The sequence below is a fragment of the Sapajus apella genome, unplaced genomic scaffold, assembly GCF_009761245.1.
Source record: "Sapajus apella isolate SASKATOON/1434 unplaced genomic scaffold, GSC_monkey_1.0 scaffold18, whole genome shotgun sequence".
Taxonomy (NCBI): domain Eukaryota; kingdom Metazoa; phylum Chordata; class Mammalia; order Primates; family Cebidae; genus Sapajus; species Sapajus apella.
In genome coordinates this window covers 13,262,488-13,287,924 of record NW_022436958.1, presented here as the reverse complement: position 1 = coordinate 13,287,924, position 25,437 = coordinate 13,262,488, and the positions used below count along the sequence as shown (strand labels likewise).

General features: G+C 38.9%; 1 protein-coding gene across 1 annotated transcript in view; it reads left to right on the top strand.

The window, feature by feature from the left end:
• LYPD6 (LY6/PLAUR domain containing 6) overlaps positions 1-25,437 on the top strand; it is a 165,202-nt gene that overhangs the window by 104,036 nt on the left and 35,729 nt on the right. The window contains exons 2-3 of the mRNA XM_032286345.1: positions 11,271-11,459; positions 22,292-22,390. Of these exons, the coding sequence (XP_032142236.1) occupies positions 11,342-11,459; positions 22,292-22,390 (217 nt within the window). The 5' untranslated portion in view covers positions 11,271-11,341. The remainder of the gene's footprint in view (positions 1-11,270; positions 11,460-22,291; positions 22,391-25,437) is intronic.

Sequence of the window (25,437 nt, the reverse complement as noted above, 5' to 3'; positions counted from 1 at the left end):
CTGTCTCTCTCCATCTCTTCCTTCCTTTCTTCTTCCAGAAAAGCTGCCCTAGTTGAAAGGAAGGAATATGGATGTCTTTTTGGTTTTTTTGGATAATTCCTGTGTAGGGTTGGTACAGTCATGTCACCTGGCTCCTCTTCCTGCATCTCACATGTATGTGGCCTTGGTTCTAAGGATGACACATCAGCATCACACCATGCTCACTCTTCACTAAGTAACAGAAGCCAGCATATCCTCCCATGTTCTTAGCAGCCTTTGTGGGGACTTTTATTTTAAAAATAACATTAATGATTTTACTAAGAGAGCTCAAGAATTTGAGTATTATGTTAGAACTATTAACAGTAACGTATAGAACAGATAATGTTATCTATGCCTGCCTCATAGAGGACGATGAATGGGTGAATGAGTGAACATGTAAAATAGAAAATAAGGAGGACAATTTTCTTATCCATAAGAGGCTACTCAGTACTTTTTTTTTTCTCTCTAAGAAAGAAATTAATTTAGATGCAAAAACAAAAATTTTCTATTATCAAGGACAATCCTTTTATTAATAACCCCTGCATCCTTTTCTGCTTGAATGAAGACTGTGTAAAACCTTATTATATTCTGCTTTGCTACAATAATATACTTCTTTAATTATCATTATTGATAGAGGCTTAGAAATGAAGATGGTGCATTACAAAGGAAGCATTCCTGCCTCAATGATATAGAGTTGGGAGTTTATTTGATACATTCTTTTGCCTTCAAATGAAGGATGAGGAAATCCTTCTTTCCTCTAAATAAGTGTGCTAATTAGTGAAGTATGTTTGAAAAGTCAAATTAGAGTTTAGGTTGATTCAGCCAACCTTATACCCTTTCACAAAAATAAAACTGTGATAGTCTTTGAGCTGTCAGGAGACATACTGCGTGTAGCTCAAGGTATTGGTTGATCAGATTTGGAGAGTGAGTACATGCATAGATTTGTTTTTAAAACATATTCATTATCAAGTGAGAATTATTGGTTAAGATTTAGAAGTTGGTCGCTAATGAACCCAGTGGTTTGCAAATGGTGGTTTACCGTAGGGTTTTTACATAAGCCATTGTTTTGTTGTTGGCTATTTGATTTTTTTCTTTTTCCTACAAGAAAAAAAGGGCACAGGCTGGCTCTTCTCTGCTGTAAGAAATTCTGTAAAGGTTCTCCATACCTAAAAAATTGGTAATTACAACTCTTTCTTGAACTTAAATTATTTCAAAGGCCAAATGGAAACAACTCTCAAGGATTTTTGACAAATATTTGGTCAAGATTCTTGGAACCACGGGGAAAACGCTACTCCATGCCAGGTCGGACATAAGATTCAGCATGAGTTGGTTCTTCCCAATCTTGAGTGGGAATCAAGATGAGGTTAAGTGTGTGTTAATAGTTGCAGGTGAGCCATATTCTTCACATTCTCTAACCCCTTCCTGACAGCTAGCTACAAGGGCAGATGGTTTAGTCTTTGAGGTGGGGAGGAGAATTTGTGTGGAAAGAAAGGGCATAATTTGTAAACTATGGTGGGAGGGAGAATTCTTGCCTCCTCCTGCCCCCAGAATCCTTGGAACTTGGAAGAGTGAGTACCCTCCACTGGAAATAGCTCAAAAGGAAACAGCAGTTTTTGCTGTGAGCTGGGTTTCTGTCAACACAAAGCAATGGAAGAAACATTTTATCAAGAGTTTAAAGATTTCAGGGTGGCTTGTTTACATTTGGCTTTCAGACAATGTGGTGAGGGGTGTCAGGAAGGGCAGAAAACCCTGAAAAATGTGGGTGAGCAGGGCAGTGCCAAAGACATTGGGTGGGGTGGGAGAATGAACCAACCTCAAAGCCTCAATCAGAATCTTCATGCCAGCTCTCTAAAATGATGACAAAGTGGCCCAAAACACCTTTCAGTGGGCACTGTGAATAAAACTCAGTCCAAATAGTGCAGAATATCTCCACAGGTGCGTGGCAGGCAGTGTCTGCTTTATAATTGATTACCAGCACTTCTTGTTTCTGAAGATTTGGAAACAGAAATGATTACCTCTGTATAGTGCCAAGATAACTCTTTTTTGCTTAAAGGATATAAAGCATATGCCTAATCTAATGATAGATTTGGAACCAGGTTATTTTGCATATAAAAATAGACCTGGCGGCAATTTAGTCCACTTAGAATTATTATATTATTTCCGAGTGCATTTTATACTTCTACATCTTTGGAATATCTCTAGGGTAAAAATTCCCAGAAAAAATAAAATGAAAAATGGCATTCTTAAACATAAGAAGATTTAAATAAAAGACACAAGAGCAAAAATGTCTTCAAACCACCGCCCCCTGCCAATAAATAAAAAAGGGCAAACTGTAACTGACATATACCTAATGTTCCATTCCTGCCTGGGAGTTCCTTGACTCCATTCCCTTCTGGCTGTTTGCACTTGTAAATGCCTTCTTGTCAGTCCTCAAGAACCTTCAGATTGATGGAGAAAGCAAACAAGCATATAACCAACAAGCGAATAGCTTCTGGAATAAATACATCCTTTAGAATTGTGAATACAGTCATGCACTGCATGACATTTTTGTCAACAACAAACTGCATATCCAACAGTAATCCCATAAGATTATAGTGGCTATACTCAATAGCCTAGGTGTGTAGTAGGCTATACCATTTAGGTTGTATAAGTGCACTCCATGATGTTCACACAACGCCAAAATCACCTAACAATGCAATTTTCAGTATCCTCATTGTTAAATGATTATATATTACCAGACATATACAACAAGACATCATTTGCCCTTCAGGAATTGAAGTATTTTGATGCAATTTAACTTTAAATCAAATTGGGGCAAGGGAGAAAGACAGCTTTTTCCCTATAACTCTAGCCTTGTCAAGGGGCTCCAGAAAGAGAAATGAACTTTAAAAAAAAAAAAAAATCATTGATTTTTATGCAAGTAAATTCTCAGTTCAGATTGGGTATGTGTGAATAACTTTCTCCTAGGTGTAGAAATGAAACATCAGTGTCTATAAAATCCAAGAGAGATCATCTCTGGCTAGTTCTCTGTTATTGATACTTCAAAGCCCTAACCTTTAGTTGATAAGCCTTAAAGAAACATTAATGTGGGCCGGGTGCGGTGGCTCACGCCTGTAATCCCAGTACTTTGGGAGGCCAAGGCGGGTGGATCACGAGGTCAAGAGATCAAGACCATCCTGGTCAATATGGTGAAACCCTGTCTCTACTAAAAATACAAAAATTAGCTGGGTGTGGTGACGTGCGCCCATAGTCCCAGCTACTCGAGAGGCTGAGGCAGGAGAATTGTTTGAACCCAGGAGGCGGAGGTTGCGGTGAGCCAAGATCATGCCATTGCACCCCAGCCTGGGTAACAAGAGCAAAACTCTGTCTCAAAAAAAAAAATTAATGTAAAAAGCATATTTGTTTACAAAACAAATTTAATCTGGGGGTTGGATCCTATTGGAGGACTCTTTTGGAGCCAGAGCTCCTGGTTGCGAGGGACAGAATTCCAGCTCAAACTATCTTGGGCAAAAGGGAGATTTATTGGATGGATACTAAGGCTTCTATAATAATTAAGGGAAGAGTTAAAAATTGGTGAAAAATGCAAGGGTTGAACACAGTTGGGGCTTTTCTGACTCTCTCATCACTGTTTCTCTTAGCCAACAAGTTTCATTCTCTTCTTCCTACTGCATGAGGGGAGGAAAATGGCATACACATGTTCATGAGTGTCACACCTTGGGGGCTCCTGTACCAAAGAAGACTGGTTTATATCTCCATTCTAGTTTGAAAAATATTCAGGAAGAATTCTAATTGGCCAGACTTGGAGAAAATGTCCAACACTGGCTCAAATAACAGTAGCCAGTAGGATGGGCCATGTAAAAACATGAAGTTCTTCAATAGTAACAGGTGATTGCTGTTAGCAGAAGACCCATTCTTATAAGAAGGGGGAAGTATAGAGCAGAATGGATTACAGATGCTCCCTAGAACTTTGTTTTTATTGTTTCAACCTTATATTTTGATTTGAAAAGTTGTAATGAAGTGGTATTCAATTTTTAGAGAGGAAAATAGGTAACATTCCTACTTGTCAATAGGTAACCTGTCAACAGGGAGCACTTCTATCTTCTGGTATTTGCAGAAATATTCACCAGAGCAACCCTTAGTTTCATTCTACGTGCCTAGGCCAATGAGGTTTTTCAAACTCCGTATTGTTGTGGTCATCTGTGGTTTTGCTCTCCCAGCATCTAGTCCTTCTGCTTCAGCCTGCAACACCTAGGATTTCCTGTGGGAAACCAATACCTCCTGCACTCTTAAACCTTGTGACTTGAATAAAGGTGACACTCTTGCTCTCATTTCAGCTACATGCTAGTGACGTAGCCCTGGGCAGGTGGAATGGAACATTCCTCGGGCCAATTCTCGGTCCAAGAATGGACGTCTCTCCTTTCTTAGAGCTTCTCTTGAAACATTTTGAAAACAGACTGCTGGAGAATGCTTTTGGAACTGCTGGTGGCCAAAGTTTGGGAGGACCTGATGAGAATAAAAGTAAAAAATGGGGCAGAGGAAAGTTGAGGGATGAAAATTCCTGAAAACAAGGTTAAAAGTCCAGCCATGTCTAAACTGGACGGTCAGGTGAGACAGCAAAATGCTTCCCCTTCCCTCCCAGTCGCAGTTTTAGTTGCAGCCTATTTGGTTGGGAGTTCTGTACTTTACAATCAGTGTATCCTTAAATTTTCAATTATCTTCATGAGCTGAACTGTAATTTCTAGTTGGCTCCTTTGCTCCACTTTTTTGTGTCTAGGTATCTGTAGCTGCTTTCCAAATTACCACAGACCTTAGTAGCTGCAAGGCAGCAACAATCATTTTATTTTCTCTCATTATTTCTGTGGGTCAGGAATGTGAGAAGGGCTAAGCTAGGCTTTTCTGGGAGTTTCTATGCAGTTGCAAGGTAACTGGCTGGAGCTGGAATAGAGGGGAGGAGCTGGGATTGGAGGCTTTAGGGATTGGCTGCGCAGCTCTTTTTTTAAATGAAGTCTCAGTAGCTCTTTGTAGCATGGCAGCCTCAAGGCACTTAGGCTGCTTACATGGTGGTTCAGAGCTTCAGCATAGTTGTTCCAGAGAATCAGGTGTAAATTGCATCATCCTCCATGACCTAGCTTTGGAAATTACATAGCATCATTTATACCACACTCTGGTCCACTAGTTAGTAAGGTTGGCTCAGAGTCAAAATGACAGTATGTAGACTTCTCGTCTCAATGGAGACATGTGAAAGAATTAGCAGACAATTTTATTTATTTATTTTTGAGATGGAGTCTCCATCACCCAGGCTGGAGTACATTGGTGTGATCTTGGCTAACTGCAACCTCCACCTCCTGGGTTCAAGCAATTCTCCTGCCTTAGCCTCTGGAGTAGCTGGGATTACAGGTACCTGCCACCATGCCTGGCTAATTTTTGTATTTTTAGTAGAGATGGGGTTTAACCATGTTGGCCAGACTGATCTTGAACTCCCGACCTCAGGTGATCCTCCTGCCTCGGCCTCCCAAACTGCTGGGATTATAGGCATGAGCTGCAGCACCCAGTCCCGAGACAAGTTTTTAAATTAGGACATATCTTGAGCAATTCCCAAATTGCAAGAAAGGTGCCTGTGGTCAGAGTGGTATATTTAAGGAGACTTAATTTTAGAAAGACCCACCTTTAGTTTATACTTTCGGAAACTGTATTAATTTTTTCAGGCAACTAAGGCACCACCATATTAAAAATTAAATCAAGATTGATTGTGATCTTTTAGGCTTCAGAGTTCCATTCTGGTCTTGTATTAGGAATTTTTAAATTTCAGTTTGAGTAGCATTGAAACATATTTAGATGTGTATTTGTTCCCACTTTACAATTGCTTATATATTGACTTAGTCCTCAGATTTGGTAATTTAGTACTTGGTTCTTAAGATAGCTTCCAAAATGCTTAATTTTATTCTAGTGACCAGTTTAAGTGGAAGTATCTCATTTTATAGACTGTACATGAAATAGTAATTAGGGTGCAGACTTGTAAAACTTGGCCTGGGTTAGGGTCCTAGCTCTTTGCCTCTGACTGATGTAGAAATCCTCCTTTATATTGTCTAGTACCATCCACAGAGTAAAGGTTCAGAATGGAACTCTTCTCAACTTTCTCCCAAGTGGAGGAAATCCAATAGATCTTGAATTTTTTTTTTCTATTTCAGAATGTAGCAAGTAATCCACTGGAATAAAACCAGCAATTGAGTAACTCATGCAAAGGTAATTTAGGGCACAAATTAAATCTGTCAGAGTGGTATTAGATTTGCAAAAGCTCATAAATAACAAATGAAAGGTCACAGAGCTGTGAAAATGAGAGCGTACTTCATAAAGAGAACTGTATTCAGGGATGGGATCTGCGATGCATATTCAAATAGCAAAATCATAAAATGGAAACAGAATATCTTATCTAAATGTCTAAAACAGTCCAAAGGCACTGCAAATTCTGTAGAAGAGCATCAAAGTCCCAGAAAAGACTTTATATCATCTGAACATGTCCAGCATCACATTTGTGAGGTTTGTGGATTAAAGCTCCATCGGCTACTGAGAATCTGTGAGGAAAAGATACATCCCCTCAGCAGAGCTCATATTTCAGTAGCTATTAGGCTAATTGTGAATGCATGTCACTCATCTTTCATTTTTCAATTCCTAGAAAATACTAATAGAGTGAGTGGTGCTTCATGATTTACTGCAGGAATGTAAACAGTCGGTGGTATGAATAAACAGTCCTGCCCGTCCTATTTTTCTCATGGAAAAGAGAGGTGGAAAATACAGGTTTGTCTACTATAAAGTAGACAGGTTCTTTTACTGTGCATTGTCTGCATTTTTTTAGTCCTGTGTTGGTCTTGACTTTTACAAGGGAACAAAATTCATGTTTACAAAAATATGTGAGCTTCATCAAAATTAAAAACTTTTGTGGATCAAAGGACTCCATCAAGAAAGTAAAAGACAACACAGAATGGGAGAGGATATTTGCAAATCATTTATCTGAAAAGGGTCTAGAATCCAGAATATAGAACTCTTACAATTCAAAAATATTTAGACAATATTTGGGCAAAATATTGGGCAAAGGATTTGAATAGACATCACTCTAAAAAAGACATACAAATGGCCAATAAGCACATGGAAAGATGTTCAGCATCACTAGTTGCTTGAGAAATACAAGTCAGGACTACAGTGAGATATACTTCACAGTAACTAGGGTGGCTATAATTTTTTTAAAAAGTAAAGAAAATAAATGTTGGTGCAGATGTGGGGAAACTGGAACACATGTATTACTGATGGGAATGTAAAATGGTACAGCTTCAGTGGAAAACTGTTTGACAGTTCCTCCAAAAGTAAAACATAAGACCATAAGACCCAGCAGTTCCATTCCTGCATATATACACAAAAAAAACCAGAATATGTATGAACGCATACAAACATGTACATGAATGTTAACAGCAGCAGTATTCGCAATAGCCAAAAAGTGAAAATCATTCGATGTCTATCATCTGATAATGGATAAGCATAGTATGTTCATACAATAAAATAAACCTCAGATTTCTGTGCCAAGTGCTTTCTTTCTGTTTCCTGATCCGAGGTCCATCCACACTGGGTTTTGGCCCTCCACTCTGGCTGCTGAAGTGTAGGGGAAGGAGGGAGTTCCTTGTGGAGCAAAACTTGATCAATGTGAGCCAAGCAGGAAGGAACCAGGCAAATGACTTCTGCCTTTCTCCTTACACCGGCTACGCCAAGGTGCAGGCCTTCCTCCTAACCTTCTACCTTTGTGGCATTGTTTGAGGCAGTGAGCAGCGTAGTACCCTACAAGCACATTGCCTCCTGTTTTCTAGTTTCCCTTCCATCTGTCTTTTCCCCCTTTCCCTCAATGCCTTAGGCTTGCATCTTCCAAATAGTGTTAGGACACCAGGGAAGGGCATGGTAAGAGATGAGAAGAGAAAACATTCTGTTTCATATTGAATCCATTATTTTAGAAGACATATGACTATTTTCGGGTTATGTTCATTGGTTTTAGAGGAAAAGCTAACTAACTTGTGCATAAAAAGTAAAATTCAAACTCATTCTTTGAAAAATGTTATTTAAAATTTTTTTTCTCTTTATAAAATAATGTATGCTCATTTAAATGTTTTGAACATGTAAATGAATATTAAAACACTCCCTAAATGCTACATTATTTTGGTGTCTATCCTTTCAGTCCTTTTTCTAATTATACATAAACCTAGAAAAGACAAACTCTTTTTTTTCCAAAGAAATAATTTCACAAGTAAAATGTGTTGGGAGAATTAAGATTCAATCGCTTTAAGAATTTAGAAATTTATCATTAAACACATGAAATTCATGGTTAAAAAAATTATTTGAATCTCCCAAATTTGAAAACTCATGCTAAACAAATCAGTCCTAAAGAATTCTGCTGGCTCTTTCCTATAACGAGTAGAGGTGGATCTCTTGTACTCAATGAAATAGTCCCTTTAACTTTAGCCATGATGATCCGCCACCCTGTGCACACACAGGGCATAGCCTTGGAAGGGGCTACAAGGCAATGTGCTCCTGACTTCCATCAGCATCTTTTATACAAGTAAATTTTTTTTCGCTATGGAGATATTGCCATACAGTCAGGAAAGCTGTGGGGGAATAGATTTAGATCCTGGCTGCAAAGCAGGAACTTTGATCATTTTCTCATGAGGCACCCTGCTTGTTTTGAGCTGGGTGCCTCATGAGAAAATGATCAAAGCTTCAAGCAGCAATTGTAGCCATTTGGGTTTTTTGGCCATTTGGGTTTCTTTTTAGATTCTATGAACAGAGTGTTGTGCTCCAGTCCCTAGTTTTACGCTATGAGGCTGTTTTCAGTCCCCTATCTCACCTGAAATGGACTGAAATGTGTGCCCCCAAAATTCATATATAGAAGCCTAACCCCTGGTACCTTGGAATGTGACTGTATTTAGAGATAGAGCCTTTAAGGAGGTAATTAAGGCTAAATGAGGCCATAAAGCTGAGACTGTCATCCAATCAGACTGGGTTCTTATGAGTAGAGGAAGTGACACCAGGACTGTGCATGCAGGGCCAATCAGCACTCCAAGAAGAGAGACCTCAGGAGACAGCAGCCCTGCTGACACCCTGATCTTGGACTTCCTAGCTTCCAGAACTGTGAGGGATCTCTGTTGTATAAGCCTTCCAGTCGATGATATTTTATTATGGTAGCCTGGGCTAACTCATACACCATGTCTTTACTATTTTAATTTTGTATTTTCCTCTCCAGTCTTTTGTCTGTGTGTATTATGTTTACAGTTATACACATAATGTTCATGCCATTTTGATCTCTGACTCTCAAACTGAGCCCTGCCACAGATTGGGAGATGAGGGTATTGGCCATGGTGCTGCCAGGTCTCTATGGGGTGCTGTGCAGACCTGTCCCTGATGTGCAGCCTCACCTTACCAACCTCACCATGTTGGCAGAGAAAAGCCAGAATGGATGTGAAAAGAAGCACTATTGCATTCATTCAAGAGGAAGTGATGTTTGCTCTGTCGCTTGGCTGCTAACTTGCAAGGGAGAGATACGATGGATATTTGTTTTTTCATCATATTGTTCAACTAAGTGCCCAGCACAGTGCCTGGCAGTCACATTTATTAAGTGACTGAGCAGCTCATTCTCTTCCTGAATGCCAGGTTTGCTTTGGGAATCAAATTGTAAACAGATGATGGCATAATGAGCATGAAATTAGCAAGATTGGTGTTATCAAGCTGTTACAAGTGATAAGAGAGCTCTACTCTGTTTTCTAACAATTTGCCAAGTAAAGAATGATCAACACATCTGGTAGTAATTTAGCATGTTATGTATTTTATGGCTTCAATTATTTTAAAAAACTTAAAGTTATAATACTATTCATTTAATATTGTCCCATTCTATAATTTTGAACAATTGCTTGCACCATATAAACAGTTGGGTCTATTTCTGGGCTCCTTAAAGTGTTCTGTTTTCTAAATTCATTTTTATACTTTTTATCATTGTGTTTTGATTAATTTTGCTTTGTAGTACATTCTAAATCTCATTGGATCATATTGATTTTCTCTACTGAGTTTCTGTTTCATAATATATTTCCTTGCCTATGTGTTTCTACAAAGTAATTTTGGAATTCTTTTGTTAGGCTATTTTAAAAATCTTGTCGAATATTTATATTAAACAAAATATCAAAATTGTTGGCTTTCAGCTAGGTTAAAATAAAATGAATATCTAACCTTGACTCCTTGCAGAGCAATAGAGATAATGGTACTTGGAAAAATAGTAGAACATGAGGAATAAACTTTATAGGAAACTATGAAGATGGCAAGAGAATAGCACCTATATAAAAATTAAGACAGATCTCTGCATTCTCAGTAAACAGAGCAATTCAGCCTTATTACAGATTTGTATTTCCTCAATTTTGAGTGAAAAGGACAATCGGAATAAAGGACAGAGTAGATAATCACTTAGTGCTATAGCGATAAGACGGTATTATCAGTTTTTAAATACACCTTAAGTCAGTCTTAAGAAGAACACAGAATTGCCTAGTATTTAAAAATGCAGACTCCAAAGCCACACTGCCTGGGCTGGAGTCAGCTCTGCTCCTTATTAGCTGAGCCCAGTTTACTCAAAATGGGTTAATACTAGTGCCTACCTCGTAGGGTTGCTGGGAGAATCAATGGATATACACAAAGGACTTCAGTAGTACCTGGCCAACAAATATTAGTTACGTTAAAGAGGTTTTGTGTTATGGAGGCACTTTTTAATTTTGGAGAGGTCAGCTTTCCTGTGTTTGTTTTCCCAAATCTGAAAGTCTGGCCTGTACAGGTTTGCATGGACACTGTGGCCCAGCACGGCTGCACTCCCTGCCTGAACTGCACCATTCTCAGGGAAATGCTTCTGAGCTTTTCCTCCTGACTTCTTTATTGTACTCTGGCAGCCATCCCCTGGCCTCCTGGCAAAAAAAATGGCTGGATTTCATTAAAATTCAGTCTCTCTTGATACCATCTCTGCTGGATATAAGAGGGGACGGCTACCAGGGGAGCTTTAGCAACCTGATTAGGACTAGATCTGGGCTGAAATGTTCTAAGTGCTCTAAAATTACTGTTGATAAAGTTTTTCACCATGTCTACCCGCTTCCTTGTGTCCTTGGCTCCCTGTTTCTCCCCAGCCCATTTCATCAGCACGGAAGCTCAGGCAAGCCTCCTGAGATGATTCTTTCTTCATTTTTCAGGTGCAAGTTCTCTCCCGTTGTCCTGAGTGCCCGCTCCCAGGCCCTCTGTATGAGTGACGCTTCAGTCTGCCATGGAACCTGGCCCTGCTCTGGCCTGGCTTCTGCTCCTGAGCCTGCTGGCAGATTGTCTGAAAGCCGCTCAATCACGGGACTTCACAGTGAAAGACATTATCTACCTCCACCCTTCAAGTAAGTCTGTGCTCTTTGCTGCAGAAATATCACTTTATTTCAAACAAGAGCTGGTTCAAAACCTGGCCAGGAGAAGGCATCCTTCAGTGCAGTGAAAACCTCCAGTGATTTAATTGTAATTCACAAAAGAAATTTTTTGCTTTACTCTCACCTTTTCACAGGAAGTTTTTTCTGTTGTTGTTTTAAGGCAAATTATTGGGCTTGTTTTCTCTGTTTTCTACATAATCCCTCTGATTCTGAACACTCTTCCCTTGTACTCATGCCAGCCCTAAATCAGCTATTAAAGTGAACCACCATATCCTAGAAGGAGGATTGTTTGAAAAAGATCAATCCTTTATAGGTAAGATAATAGTTGGTCTTCCTCTTTGTGCATGTAATTCTCAGTTTCAGCATAATTTCCTCCCACAGCTTCCGATGCTTTGTGCCTCCTTTTGGTTTCCTGTGTTTAAGACTTATCTAGGGAGTGCATGATAACATAGATGGCCAGATCCCTGCCCCAGAATTTCTGATTTGCATATATCTCAGGCTGTACCTCTGGATTTTTGCTTTCAGCAAGAACTTCAAGTACTTCGGCCACAGATATTCTAAGCATCACACTTTAGGAAACACAGCAGTTTGACTTCCTCCTTCGGTCTCTATCTTTGTATTTACTGTGTCTCTTTGTATGAATCCTTTTCTGTATTGCCCCTGTTGAAGTGAGAGCTGGATGTATTGTGTATATTCTGACCTTCAACTTTACCCCGAGGTGCATTACTCTTTTGAAATGCTCTGCTCAACAAATATTGAGCGTTCACTGTATGTCAAGGATTGTGATAGGCATGAAAACATAAAGTCAAATCAAACACAATCCTTGCTTTTGAGGATTGCATAGTGTACAAAGTGGAGGCAGCCATGCAGACTCCGTCAATCCATGTGGTTGGAATATTTAATGTCTACATGCTCTGGGTTAGCTGAGAGGTGGTGTGCAGACTGCCCTGGGGCTTGGAGTCCACCTGACCTTGGGTCAGCAACTAGCTCAGCTGCTTTGTGGCCTTTTGACTTGAAATAAATTCCCTATCATTGTGAAGATTAAATTAAAAATGCATATGAAGCACTTAGCACTGAGTGGGACATAGGAAATACTCAATGTTAGGAGAATTTTTTTGTGTTAATTTTGTCATTTCTAAAGGGATAAAGTAATAGAATGCATACTCTGAAGCATTATTTTGTAGAGCAGAAATCATATCTGTAGAACACTAGGCCTATAGCACACCTGGCAATCAAATAGTTGTTTACATTATTCTTGTTATTATCATTGGCTTAGACAGTAAACTGGGAGTGCTGAGAATACACGGCTCCAGTATTGTATAACTCCAATATACTTTTAATAGGCAGCAAATAACTTCTTTAGATTTCTATTCTCTGTACCCTCTCACCAATATAGTTAGGTGCCCACTGATTAATTGTATGGAAGACTCATCAGGCCACTTGTTTTGTGGGGCTTTTTTTCCATGCATTTTAATAATATGCATGAAAAGAAGGTGGTTTAATATTTGTTCTGTTTTTTAGATTGGATCTTTTCTCCAAACAGGCATGCTACTTTATTAGACTTGATGAAGCAAAAACCTAGGTTTCTGTCTCTTAGGGTTGATTGCCAGATCAGCTTCTGTATGGTTCTTTCTCAACTTCAGTGACAGACTCAGTAGTTACTGGGCTATAAAGCAGATCCACGCCAGACCTACATGGAGGCTGTGATTGTACACACAGAGTGAGAAGCAGAATTAAGGTGATTAGATTTAAGCAAACAACACACACACCGCTCCTGCCTCAGTAGTGTGGCATGTTAGTGCCCGGTGTGGTGGTCCCCTATTTGAAAAGTCAATTTCAGAAGGACGTCTTGAAGGCTGAGTGTTGCAACCAGAAGTAAATCACTCCTGCTCTTGAGAGGTTGATGGAAAAGTTCTGCTCATATGACAGTTGTTAATTAAATAAAGCCATGGCCTGATTAGAAGAAACTCGCCATATGTAAAGAATTAGTGGGGCTTCCTCTTCCTCTCACTGGCCTGAGATGATCTGTAAAAATAATTCACTATTGGCTTGACCCAGAAAACCAAATCATGCAAATCAGCATTCAAATCTTCATGTTCACTTTAAGAACACTTGTGAAACTGCCTAGGCCATCAAATGTATGCATGTACAAAAACCTACTAAGTTGTCTGAAAGATGTCACTTTACAGAAATAATGTCTCATTCTAACATCACAATGGTGGAGTTGGTAGGTGTGCCCAGGCCAAACAGTGAGGCTGAACACAGGATCAATGGCCTGAAAAGAGTGCTGATTTTTTGCTGCACATGCTTTGAAATGCAGAGTTATGCTGCTACTTAAGGGTTTAGATGTGGATTCACTAGTCATTGAGCCTATCCAGGTAAGCAGGGCATCCAAGATGCACTGCTGAACCAGCTCCCTGGTGACCCTTACTGAAAAGAATCAAATTGTTCCTAAACCAGAATAGGAGGTTGCACAGAAGAAAAAAATATCCCAGAAGAAACTGAATAAACAAATATGTATGGCATGGGAATAAATGCAAAATAAAACAAATGCAAATAAAAGAAAGTATTGGTGAGGTTTTCTGATATGGTTTTTAAACATGGAGGAGGATAGAAGTTGTTCCTAAGTGAGATTGTAAGTAGATGATTAACCAGCAGACCAGGGTCCAAGTTCTCTTTAGAGTCTCCCTCCATAACTTATGATGGGAGTACTGTATAGATTCTTGTAAGAGTGAAGTTAATATGAATGGCTCCTACTTGGCCAAAACTTTTATTCTGTCCACTTTTAAATCAGCATTAGCTTCTCATTTCTTTGAACTATTTTAGGAGTTGTGGTGTGTGTTTTCACATTTTGACTTTTTAGGTGGCATGGTTCTCGGCCCTTGAGCATAAGACCATATTAAGATGTAGTCTCTACAAATAAACAGATATCTGTGGAACATAGACCGTAAAAAATGAGGGAAGTATGGGATTAGTTTGATTTTGAATTATTTAGATAGTCACCTCACTTTGTAGATGAAGACACAAACAGGGTTCTTTGGGTCAGTGAGTGAGCCACATTTCATTAATGTTACAATATGTAGCATGAAGCTTGGAACCTGCTGAAGGAGAAACATGGTGATGCTGGAGGTATAAGACACACACATTTTCTGTACCAGACTAACAGAAGCTCATTTCTCATCATTTGGATGCCCAGAAGAACCAACACGGACACTAACTAGGGAGAGATTGGAACCCAGGTTGGGAAAACTCAGCCTCCCATGACTAATCTTTTCTGCTCTCTGGTTTCCTAATCTTTGAAGTTTCCGAACATTTAAAAGGGAGAAACTTCATGGCTTTCAAATCTGAAGCCTCAGTAACGTTCTTTTCTATAATCCTGGTGTGATTTGCTGTTGTTGAGTTTTTCTTTGCTTTTTGTATGTGAAAAAATGAATTTCTTCCCAGCCTACAATTAAAATACCAAATCAAATAAAAACTTTCAAAACCTATTAAGAGAAATTGAGCCGCTTATTTGGTAGTCAGATATCATAAGAGATAGCAGAGATTAATATACTAAGTGGCTGCAACCTATTCTTGGCCTCCATTTCTTTACTTAGAATAGAAAGAAACCTTTAAGAATATCCAATTTTCCTCTGGTTGCATGTTTTGAATCTTTCCTTAACCGTGTGCACGAAAGAGCTGTATTCCTGTGGGGGCTTGTTAGTGCCCACATAGAGAGCCAAATAAGTTTGTTCAGACTGTACTACTTAAGTCTTAGAGAATAAGAGAACTTTCTAGGAAGGGACCAGATAATGTATTTATTTCTATCAGAATTATGTTCATATTAAACCTATATATACAATATTGTGTTGCCAAGTGGACTGAGAAAAGATACATTTATCAGATTTCTAGAATTTTTATATTTGTGTCCAGTTTTCAAAAACAATGGAAGTTAATTTGGTAAGAATAGAAAAATGTTTGGATGCATTACACATCAGCGTACCTTTCAAAACAAGCCTGTTCTTACCACAGTTTTGTTAACTGAAGGCCTTTGTCTAGGCAAAAGTTGCAAGAGATGGAAACAAAGACTAAATCTTTTCTGATACTGTACAAATGAATTATGGTCGGTTGAACTATGGCTGACCACAAGAGTTAATGGACAGATTATTTTACAGGAAGTAACTGGGCACTTTGGCATTTCTTTTTTTCTTTACAATCACCTTCTCTTAAGGGACCAAGGACTTATGCCCTGAAATACAGAGTACTGAGCTTATTAACTCTGTGATCAAGAGCCAAATTAGATTCATTCACAGCTAGGGCCACAACAATTTGAAACTCTGCTTGCTCTATAATGCTTTGAAGTAACAAAGAAGCAAATAGCACATCTCTTAGGAACCTCTTTCCGTCTTTTTTTTTTTAAAAAAAAAAAAACCCTCTTTATCAGATGCAGTATCAATTAGCAAGTTACTGGAAATAGTTGTTTATCTGTAGACCCTATTTTTGGCAAAATATCTCAAAAGGGAAGAATTTAACCATTTACTTGGTATTATACTTTAATTATCCACTTAAAGCAGTATGTTTGCAGAGATTAGTGAATAATCACACCCTGATTAATGACAAATCAGCATTACCTGCCAAGATGTTGATAAAAGTCCCTATAAGCAAATATTAAACTAGCCATTGAGAATGTGCACAGATATGGAGCTGTAGATGTTAAAAACAAACTCACCAAAAATGCGATAATTTGGTTAATTGCCACTGATATGTGCTGACAAACGCAGAGATAAATGAATTTAACCAAAACTTCATTTTGCTGCCATAGTATTTTAGTTCCCATTCCTGTTTAAATTTCAATATACTTTGGGTTAATTTCAGAATCCAGGCCTGCTTATGTAAGAAATACGTGTTTAATTTAATATGTCACTTGTCTCACAAAAGATCATTTTGAAAAGTCTATTAAGTAATTCAAATTTGAGAATACTACAACTTATTAGTGTTAGGGTCTCAATAAGTTTGTGCTTGGAGTAGTTGGATTGCCAATTTTTATTCAGAGTTCTTAATTTATCTCTTTGATGGGAAAGTTTCCAGGAATAACTAATTCAATATTCTAGCCAAAATTTTACTGGCCGCAGTGACAGACAGATAAAATTGGATGCCCCAGTGAATCAGTCATGCAAACTGAAGTGGTCTGGGTAGCTTGCAGCCATAAACCTTGGAATATGATGATCATTCTTTTGAGAAATGCTATTCTTTGACAAATGCTTTATAACTTTTTTTTTTCCCCAAAATGTCTGCTTTGATCATTCCACTTCAAATTTTACAAGCTATTTTAAAGTCCAGTCTTTGAAAGTTGTTTATATAATATTTTAAACTCGATGGGGAAACTTTTTAAATGTATCCATTCAGGACAATTTCCTAAAATATTTTATATGATTAATTATAATATCTGCAAGAATATTACATGGCTTTGGAGTTTGAGAATTTTTTTTTAATTCTTCAGACATATACAGGAATACCTTAGAGATTATTGCAGGATCAGTTCCAGACCACCACAACAAAGCAATTATCACAATAGAGTGACACAAATTGTTTGGTCTCCTCATGCATATAAAAGTTGTGTTTACAGTATACCATAGTCTATTAAGTATGGAATAGCATTATGTCTAAAAAACAATGTACGTTTCTTTTTGTTTGTTTTGAGGCAGGATCTGGCTCTGTGGCCCAGGATGGAGTGCAGTGGCACAATCTCTGTTTACTGCAACCTCTGTCTCCTGGGCTCAAGCGATCCTCCCACCTCAGCCTCCTGAGTAGCTGGGACCACAGGTGTGTGCCACCACACCTGGCTAATTTTTGTATTTTTAGTAGAGACAGGATTTCTCCATGTTGCTCAGGCTGGTCTTGAACTCTTGAGCTCAAGCAATCTACCTGACTTGGCCTCCCAAAGTGCTGAGATTACAGGCATTGGCCTATAATCAATGAAATTACATTGTTGGCCACCGTGCTCAGCCAACAATGTACGTATCTTCATTTAAAAAGAATTTATTGCTAAAATTGCTAAGGATAATGTGAGTCTTTAGTGAGTTACAATCTTTTTGCTGGTGGAGGGTCTTGCCCTGATGTTGATGGCTGTTGAATGATCAGGTGGTGGTTGCTGAAGGCTGGGGTAGCTGTGGCAATTTTTAAAAATAAAACAACAAACAGCAATGAAGTTTACCACATCAGCTGATTCTGCCCTTCACAAAAGATTTATCTGTAGCATGTGATACTGTTTGACAGCATTCTACTCACAGCAGAAGTTTTCAAAATTGAAATTAATCCTCTCAAAACCCTGCCACTGCTTTATCAACAGTACTATGATCCAAATCGTTTATCATTTCAACAGTGTTCCGGCATCTTCTCAAGGAGTAGATTCCATCTCAAGAAACTGCTTTCTTTGCTGTTCGTAAGAAGTTTACTTCTTATTCATGTAACATTTATCATAAGATTGCAACAATTCAGTCACCTTTATAAGCTCCACTTCTAATTCTAGTCCTCTTGCTGTGTCCTCCACATCTGCAGTTACTTTCTCTGCTGAAATCAAAGTCATCCATGATGGTTGGAATCAGTATTTCCAAACTGCTGTTAATGTTGATATTTTGACCCCCTCCTATGAATCACAAATGTCCTTAATGTCATCTAGATGATTAATCCTTTCTAGAAGATTTTTAAATTTACTTTGCTCAGATTCATCACTGGAATCATGACCTATGGCAGCTATAGGCTTACAAATATATTTCTTAAATAATAAAACTTGAAAGTCAAAATGACTTTCTTGATCTAGCAGCTACAGAATGGATGTTGGCTTCACAGGCATTAAAACAGCATTAGTTTCCTTGTAGATCTCCATCAGAGATCTTGAGGGAACAGGTGTATTGCCAATGAGCAGTAGTATTTTGAAAGAAATTTTTTTTGAGCAGTAGATCTCAACAGGGGGTTTACAATATTCAGTAGACCATTCTGCAAATAAAAACAAAACAAAACAAAAAGCAACCAGGTTTTGTTGTTCCATTTAGAGAGCACAGACAGAGTAGATTTAACATAATTCTTAAAGCCTCAAGGATGTTAAGAATGGCAAATCAGCATTGGCTTCAATTTAAAAGTCACCAGCTGCATTAGCCTTTAACAAAAGAATCAGCATGTCATTTGGAGCCAGGCATTGACTTTACCTCTCTAGCTATGAAAGTCCTAGATGTCATCTACTTCCAATATAAGGCTGTTTTGTTTACACTGAAAATCTGTTTAGTGTTATCATCTTCAGTGATCTTAGGTAGATTTTCTGGATAACTTGCTGTAACTTCTTCATTAGTACTTTCTATTTTACCTTATGATTTTGTGGTATGGAAATGGATTTTTTTTTCTTAATGAACTATTCTATGCTAGCTGCAGACTTTTCTTCTGCTGCTTCCTCATGTCTGTCAATCTTTATGGAACTGATGAGAGTTAGGACCGTGCCATGGATTAGGCTTTGGCTTAAGGGAGCGCTGCAGCTGATTTGATCTTCTATTCAGACAACTCAAACATTTTCTATATCAGCAAAAACACTGTTCTACATTCTTAACATTCATGTATTCATTGAAGTAGCACTTTTCACTTCCTTAAAGAACCTTTCTGTTACATTTACAAGTTGGCTAACTGGCACAAGAGGCCTGGCTTTCGGCCTGTCTCAGCTTTCAACATGTATTTCTCACCAATCTTAAGCATTTCTAGGTTTTGATTTAAAGTGAAAGCCGTGTTATTCTTCTTTCACCTGAACACTTAGAGGAATTTGTAGGGTTATTAATTGGCCTAATTTCAGTATTGTTATATCTCAGGGAATATAGAGGTCTGGGGCAGGGAAAGGGAGAGAGGGAGAGAGAGGAATGGTAGGTTGATGAGCAGTCAATACATACACATTTATTCAGTTCACCATTTTATGCGGGTGCAGTTTGTGGTGCCCTCAAACAATTATAATAGTATTTCAGAGATTACTAATCGCAAGTCAACATCCAAATACAAAAATAATGAAAATTTTGACATATCGCAAGCATTTCCAAAATGTGACACAGACACAGACATGAAGTGAGCACGTGCAATTGGGAAAATGGTACTGATAGACTTTCTCAATGAAGGATTGCCACAAAACTTCAGTTTGTAAAAAATACGGTATCTGCAAAGCTTGCTAAAATGAAGTGTGATACAACAAGGTTTACCTGCACTTGCCTAAATAGAACCTTTCAATTCAAATGTAACCCATTTTCTATAGGTGGGTAATGTGAAGATATAAAAAGGATTTGTTCACAGTTTACAAAACACTTTACTTCCTTTTATCACAATTATATGACATTTTCCTTTTAAAAATTCCTTATGACAATGGAGTGGTTGGATGCCTTGTCTAAGCTGCTTTCCATTATTTTGTAAAATGATCTATGTACTTTTTTATCATTCTGTTTATGAATTTGAGTTACTAACTACATGGAGAGCATGGAGAGACTTAGAGACCGAGAAAGCTTCTTTAATTAATCACCTAGATGACAAATGGGCCCATAAAAAATTCTAGTTACTTGCCTTTTTTAGACATTCTATGACTTGATCATGATACATTATTTGATATTGTCACAGTCAGCTCTGTAAAGTATTGCAAGCAAGTACATGGATGGGCAGCTATTCTTGGCAAGGTGAAAATCAAAGTGATATCTGGTCCCTCATTCTGGCCTTAAGCTGCTGCCTTTTCCTTCATTTATTTTTGATAACATACCTAATTGGTTCCATGTGGGCAGAGCAATTTACCCTGAGATGATTATTTCCGCCAGTGGGATATGCAGGCTCAGCCATCTGCTAGGGAGAACAGTTGGCTCCTGCAGATGAAGTGTTTGAGTGTTTGCAGCTTTCAAATAGGCCAGGTAATTTTACAAATTTAAAAAAAAAAAGTTTTGTTTATGAAAGGCAAAACTTTAAGTAGTGAAGCAAGCAAATGATTAGAGCTAAGAAGCAATTAAATGCACATCAGTGATAAGGACAAAGAACAGCTGGGCCTGACATTCCTCAGTGATCCTCATCTTTTTTGTGGAGAGAAGGCCCTGGGTGCCCCTGACAATCTCCAGAGCATGACTCTCATGTGACCCTCCACACCTGAGCTTATAGGTGAAGACTACAAGCACTTGGAGGAGGGTTCCTTCTGAAGGCAGGAAGAAGCAACACACCAGCCAGAGCTGTGGGAAGAGATAAGTGGGGCTTCCTGGAATGGCCTAGTCCTCAGGTTAGAGCTGGTGCCTAGCCTCTGATGCCTCATCCTCACGTCCCATCAGCATCCAGCTCCTATGGACCTGGGTCCGAAAGGCACCTGAAGAAGATCATCTCTGCATGGGCAGCACATATTTTAGCAATGAAGACTCTTCTCTTAGCTGATGCTAAGCAGGGATTCATAACAACATCAGATCTGAATAGATAAAAATGATACAGTGAACCAGAGAATTTGCCACTTTTGTAGATTGAAATGGTCAAACATCAGGAAATTTTGTGATGACTCAACCCAATATTTTTATTTGCATGTTAGCATATGTATATAAGTTGACATAAGTTACTAGAAATCCAGAGAATACATTTTTAAATTAAAAATTTCATTGGGATAATTTTAAAGTCATATGCAACTTTAGGACATAGTACAGGTGTGGTAGTTGATGCCTGTAATCCCAGCACTTTGGGAGGCCAACGCTGAAGAATCCCTTGAGGCCAGGAGTTCAAGAAATAACTCAGATACAGTGAGATCATTATCCAGCTTATCCCAGTGGTGACATTTTGAAAAACTATAGCATAGGCTGGGTGTGGTGGCTCCCACCTGTAATTCCAGCACTTTGGAAAGCTAAGGCAGGTGGATCACCTGAAATCAGGAGTTCAAGACCAGCCTGGCCAACGTGGTGAAACCCCATCACTATTAAAAATACAAAATTAGCCAGGTGTGGTGGCGCATGCCTATAATCCCAGCTACTTGGGAGGCTAAGGCAGGAGAATCACTTGAACCTGGGAGGTGGAGGTTGCAGTGAGCCAAGATTGCACCACCACACTGCAGCCTGGGCAACAAGAGCAAAATTCAAAAAATATATATAGCATAATATCACTACCAATATATTAATATTGATACAATCAATCTACTAATGTCATTCTGATTTCCCTAGTTTTACTTTGTGTATACGTATGTGTGTTTAGTTCTACTTATTTTTCCATGTGTAGGTTTGTGTATCCTCCACCGCAGTTGAGACTCTGAAGAGTTTCAGTAGCACAAGAGTCCCTCCTCCTGGCCTCAAACCTACCTCTCTCCCCACCCCTCCCCCTACCTCTACCATCCCTAACCCCTAACAACCACTAATCATTTCAAAAATGTCATATAAATGGAACCATGCAGTATATAGCCTTTTGGGATTGGCTTTATTCATTCCAAACAATTCCCTGGAAATTCATGCAAGCTGTTAGAAGTACTAATAGTTCATTCCTTTTTATTGCTGACTAACATTCCATAGTATGGATGTCCAACAGTTTGTTTAACCATTCATCCACTGAAAGACATCAAGGATATCTCCAGTTTGGGGCTATTACAAATGAAGTTGCTGTTGACATTCGTTTACAGATTTTTGCATGAATACAAGTGTTCATTTCTCAGGGATAAATGCCCAAGAGTAAAACTGCTGGGTCATATAGTAGTTGAATGTTTAAGAAACAGCTAAGTTGTCTTGAGAATTTATTTTTACTGAAAGTGTCTAACTTCACAGCATTCTGTACCTTGTCTAAAAGTTAATCTTTTCTCTTTTTTGTAGCCACACCATATCCTGGTGGATTTAAATGCTTCACCTGTGAAAAGGCAGCAGACAATTATGAGTGCAACCGATGGGCTCCAGATGTCTACTGTCCTCGAGGTAAACTCTCAGTAAACTGATTGGGGTCCCCTAGCTCTCCATGAGTGAACAGCTCTTTTGACTTTGGTACATGTGTAAAGAGAGGCATGCTTGCAATCTCAGCTGCTCCTCTTATCTAAGGCTATTAGATCTTTTGTACTGCACCAACAACTTATCAAAGATTCTAAGAGACATAAACTGAGCTATAGGATTGTTTCCTTTCTCATGAAGTATTTTCAGCACTCCACTGGAGGTGGTACCTTCCCCTCTACCCCCAGGCCCAGTCAAATGTAGGACAAGAGAACAGCCAGTCTGTCTGCTACTCTTTGAGGCATTAGTCATTGCACAGTAACCTCTTTTATGTAATGTATGAATTGATGTACATATAAAGATTCCATTGATTACATATCTTGCCAGAGACTTTCATGCAATCTCTAGAATTTGTAATTCTAAATGTCATCATTGCACAAATAAAATCCCTGAGATTTTTAAACTATTCAGGTTTATTTTTGAAGGATGAGAGGGACACTGAACTGAAGCATGGAATTTTGACCTAAAGTCCCCTTTCAAAGTAAAGAATATCCGTTATATTCATGTCTCTTTTATCCTATCAAAAAATAGATGGTTATATTTGGCTACAGAGTCACTGTTAACTGGCTATTTTACTTTGGTGGAAAGTCTATTTGATGGGGGGAGGGATGATGAGTACAGGGAATTTTATTCACTACTCACTGTTCGAGTGAGTAGATAGATGGATTTCACTGCTGATCTAATTCAGTTAAAAAGGCTTGGACACACCAACACCAAGTCTGTTATTTTTCAATGTAACACAAGTATTATACGAGTTCTTAGACTCAACCCAGCGAATCGTATTCTGCTTCTCATGGAGGATTGGAAACTGGGAGAGCATGGAAATCAAAATTAAAGGACACATGTCAACTATCCAAGCCAGTACTCTTTAACCCAGGAGCCTCCACCTAGGGCGTACAGTAGAAACCTCTGTGAAACTTTCCAAAGAAATCACTGAAAGCTTTGCCCTGCCTAAATGAGTGGTTTTCAACCCTCAGCAGCATCAGCATTCTCCAAAGGGCTTATTAAAACATAGATTTCTGCTCCCATCCACTTCTTCCTCCAAATTTCTGATTCAGCAGGTCTGACATAGGGCCTGAGAATTTGCATTTCTTTCGTTTTTTTGTTTAGGCTCTGGGGTACATGTGCAGATCATGCAGGATTGTTGCATAGGTACATACATGGCAAAGTGGTTTGCTGCCTTCCTCCCCCCATCACCCATATCTGGTATTTCTCCCCACGTTATCCCTCCCCACCCCCCACTGTCCCTCCCCTAGTCCTCCCCAACTGACCACAGTGTGTGATGCTTCCCTCCCTGTGTCCAAGTGTTCTAACTGTTCAGCATCCGCCTATGAGTGATACCATGTGGTGCTTGGTTTTCTGTTCCTGTGTCAGTTTGCTGAGAATGATGGTTCCCAGATTCATCCATGTCCCTATGAAGGACACGAACTCACTGTTTTTTATGGCTGCATAGTATTCCATGGTGTATATGCATTTCTAAAGAGTTTTCAGGTGATGAATTAAGAATCATAGCTCTACACAAATTGAACCAGCATTACTGATATTAGGGCCCTGCATTGGCACTTTAAATAATGCAGTTGATTCTAATGAAAAGTCGGGGGCAAGAACCACAGGGAACTCCTCTACCCACTAATAGAAAGGTAAATGTAGTGTTGTTTCTAGACGATTCTTGTTTACTTTTAGGTAGAGATGATAATGGGGTCTATAGGGCAGAGAAAAACATGGAAGCACTAAAGATTGGCTTACCTGCAAACTAGATATCCAGCCGTCTGAGTAATCAAAAATAAGTTCTATTGCCATCTGTAGTCACTGCTCATTTCCAAATGGGCCAGCGTTTTCTAACATTACCACTGTGGAATGAACATTGCTGATGGATCTGGTTAAACAACTGCATCTCAAACTTGGCTGTCTATTCAGAAGTTTACCTGGCAAACTTTTGAAAACACTAACACTTAGATTCATTCCCAGAGATTCATATTAAATGGTGGAGCTAGGAATAGGATTTTTTTAAAGCCCCCCAGATGGTTCTAATATGCAACCAAATTTGAGAAACATTATAAACAGTGATTTCAGACAAAACCAAGATGATTTGCTTTGTATATCCAGTCATCTTTGAGCTGGTTCCTGTGGCAAAAAAGCTGGTAGATTTGCTTTTGAAGCTGTCGCCCTGCTGGTCAGAGCTAGTGTATAGGAAGCGTGTTTTAGTCCACTTGTGCTGCTATCATAAAATGCCTCAGACTGGGTAAAATATAAACAATAGAAGTTTATTTTTGCCAGTTCTTGAGGCTGGGAAGTCTAAGATCAAGGTACCAGCAGGTTTTAGTAAGGGCATTGTCTCTCTGCCTTCAAGGTGATACCTTGTTGCTGCGGCCTCTGGAGGGGAGGAATGCTGTGCTCTCATGTGGCAGAAGACAAAAGGGGGAAGGAAGGGAACAGACCCATTCCCTCAAGCCCTTTCATAAGGGTTCCAATCCCATCCATGAGGGCTCCACACTCATGTCTTAGTATCTTCACATTGGTAATTAAGTTGCATATGAACTTTCCACAGCAAAATGTAACTCTGCTTCTCCTAGCACTGACTGAGCTCTGAGGTACCTTAGCAGAGATAATGCAGAGGAAAAGGGAATATGAACTGGTATTTTCTGCAGGCTTTGGGCCATGTTTGATGGTATACAAGTATATCCTTGTCAAAAAGTAAAAGGAAGTGACCAGAAACACTGCTTGAATGCCTCTCAGAGAAAAGAGGAAGTTCCATCTTGATGCTTTCTTTTGAGGTCATTATCATTTCAAAGTCCAGATACCTAAAGGTATTGCAGAGTGGTCTTTACACAGTTTATCCTTTTCTCCTTTTTCCCCCTCTACTTTTATCTTTTTGTCCTTCAATTTAAAGGGATAAATAGAAAGTCATGCACTGAGTTTCAGAATACAAAGCAACCATGCCAGGCCCCTTGAGGAATTACAAAGTGAAAGATAGAAAT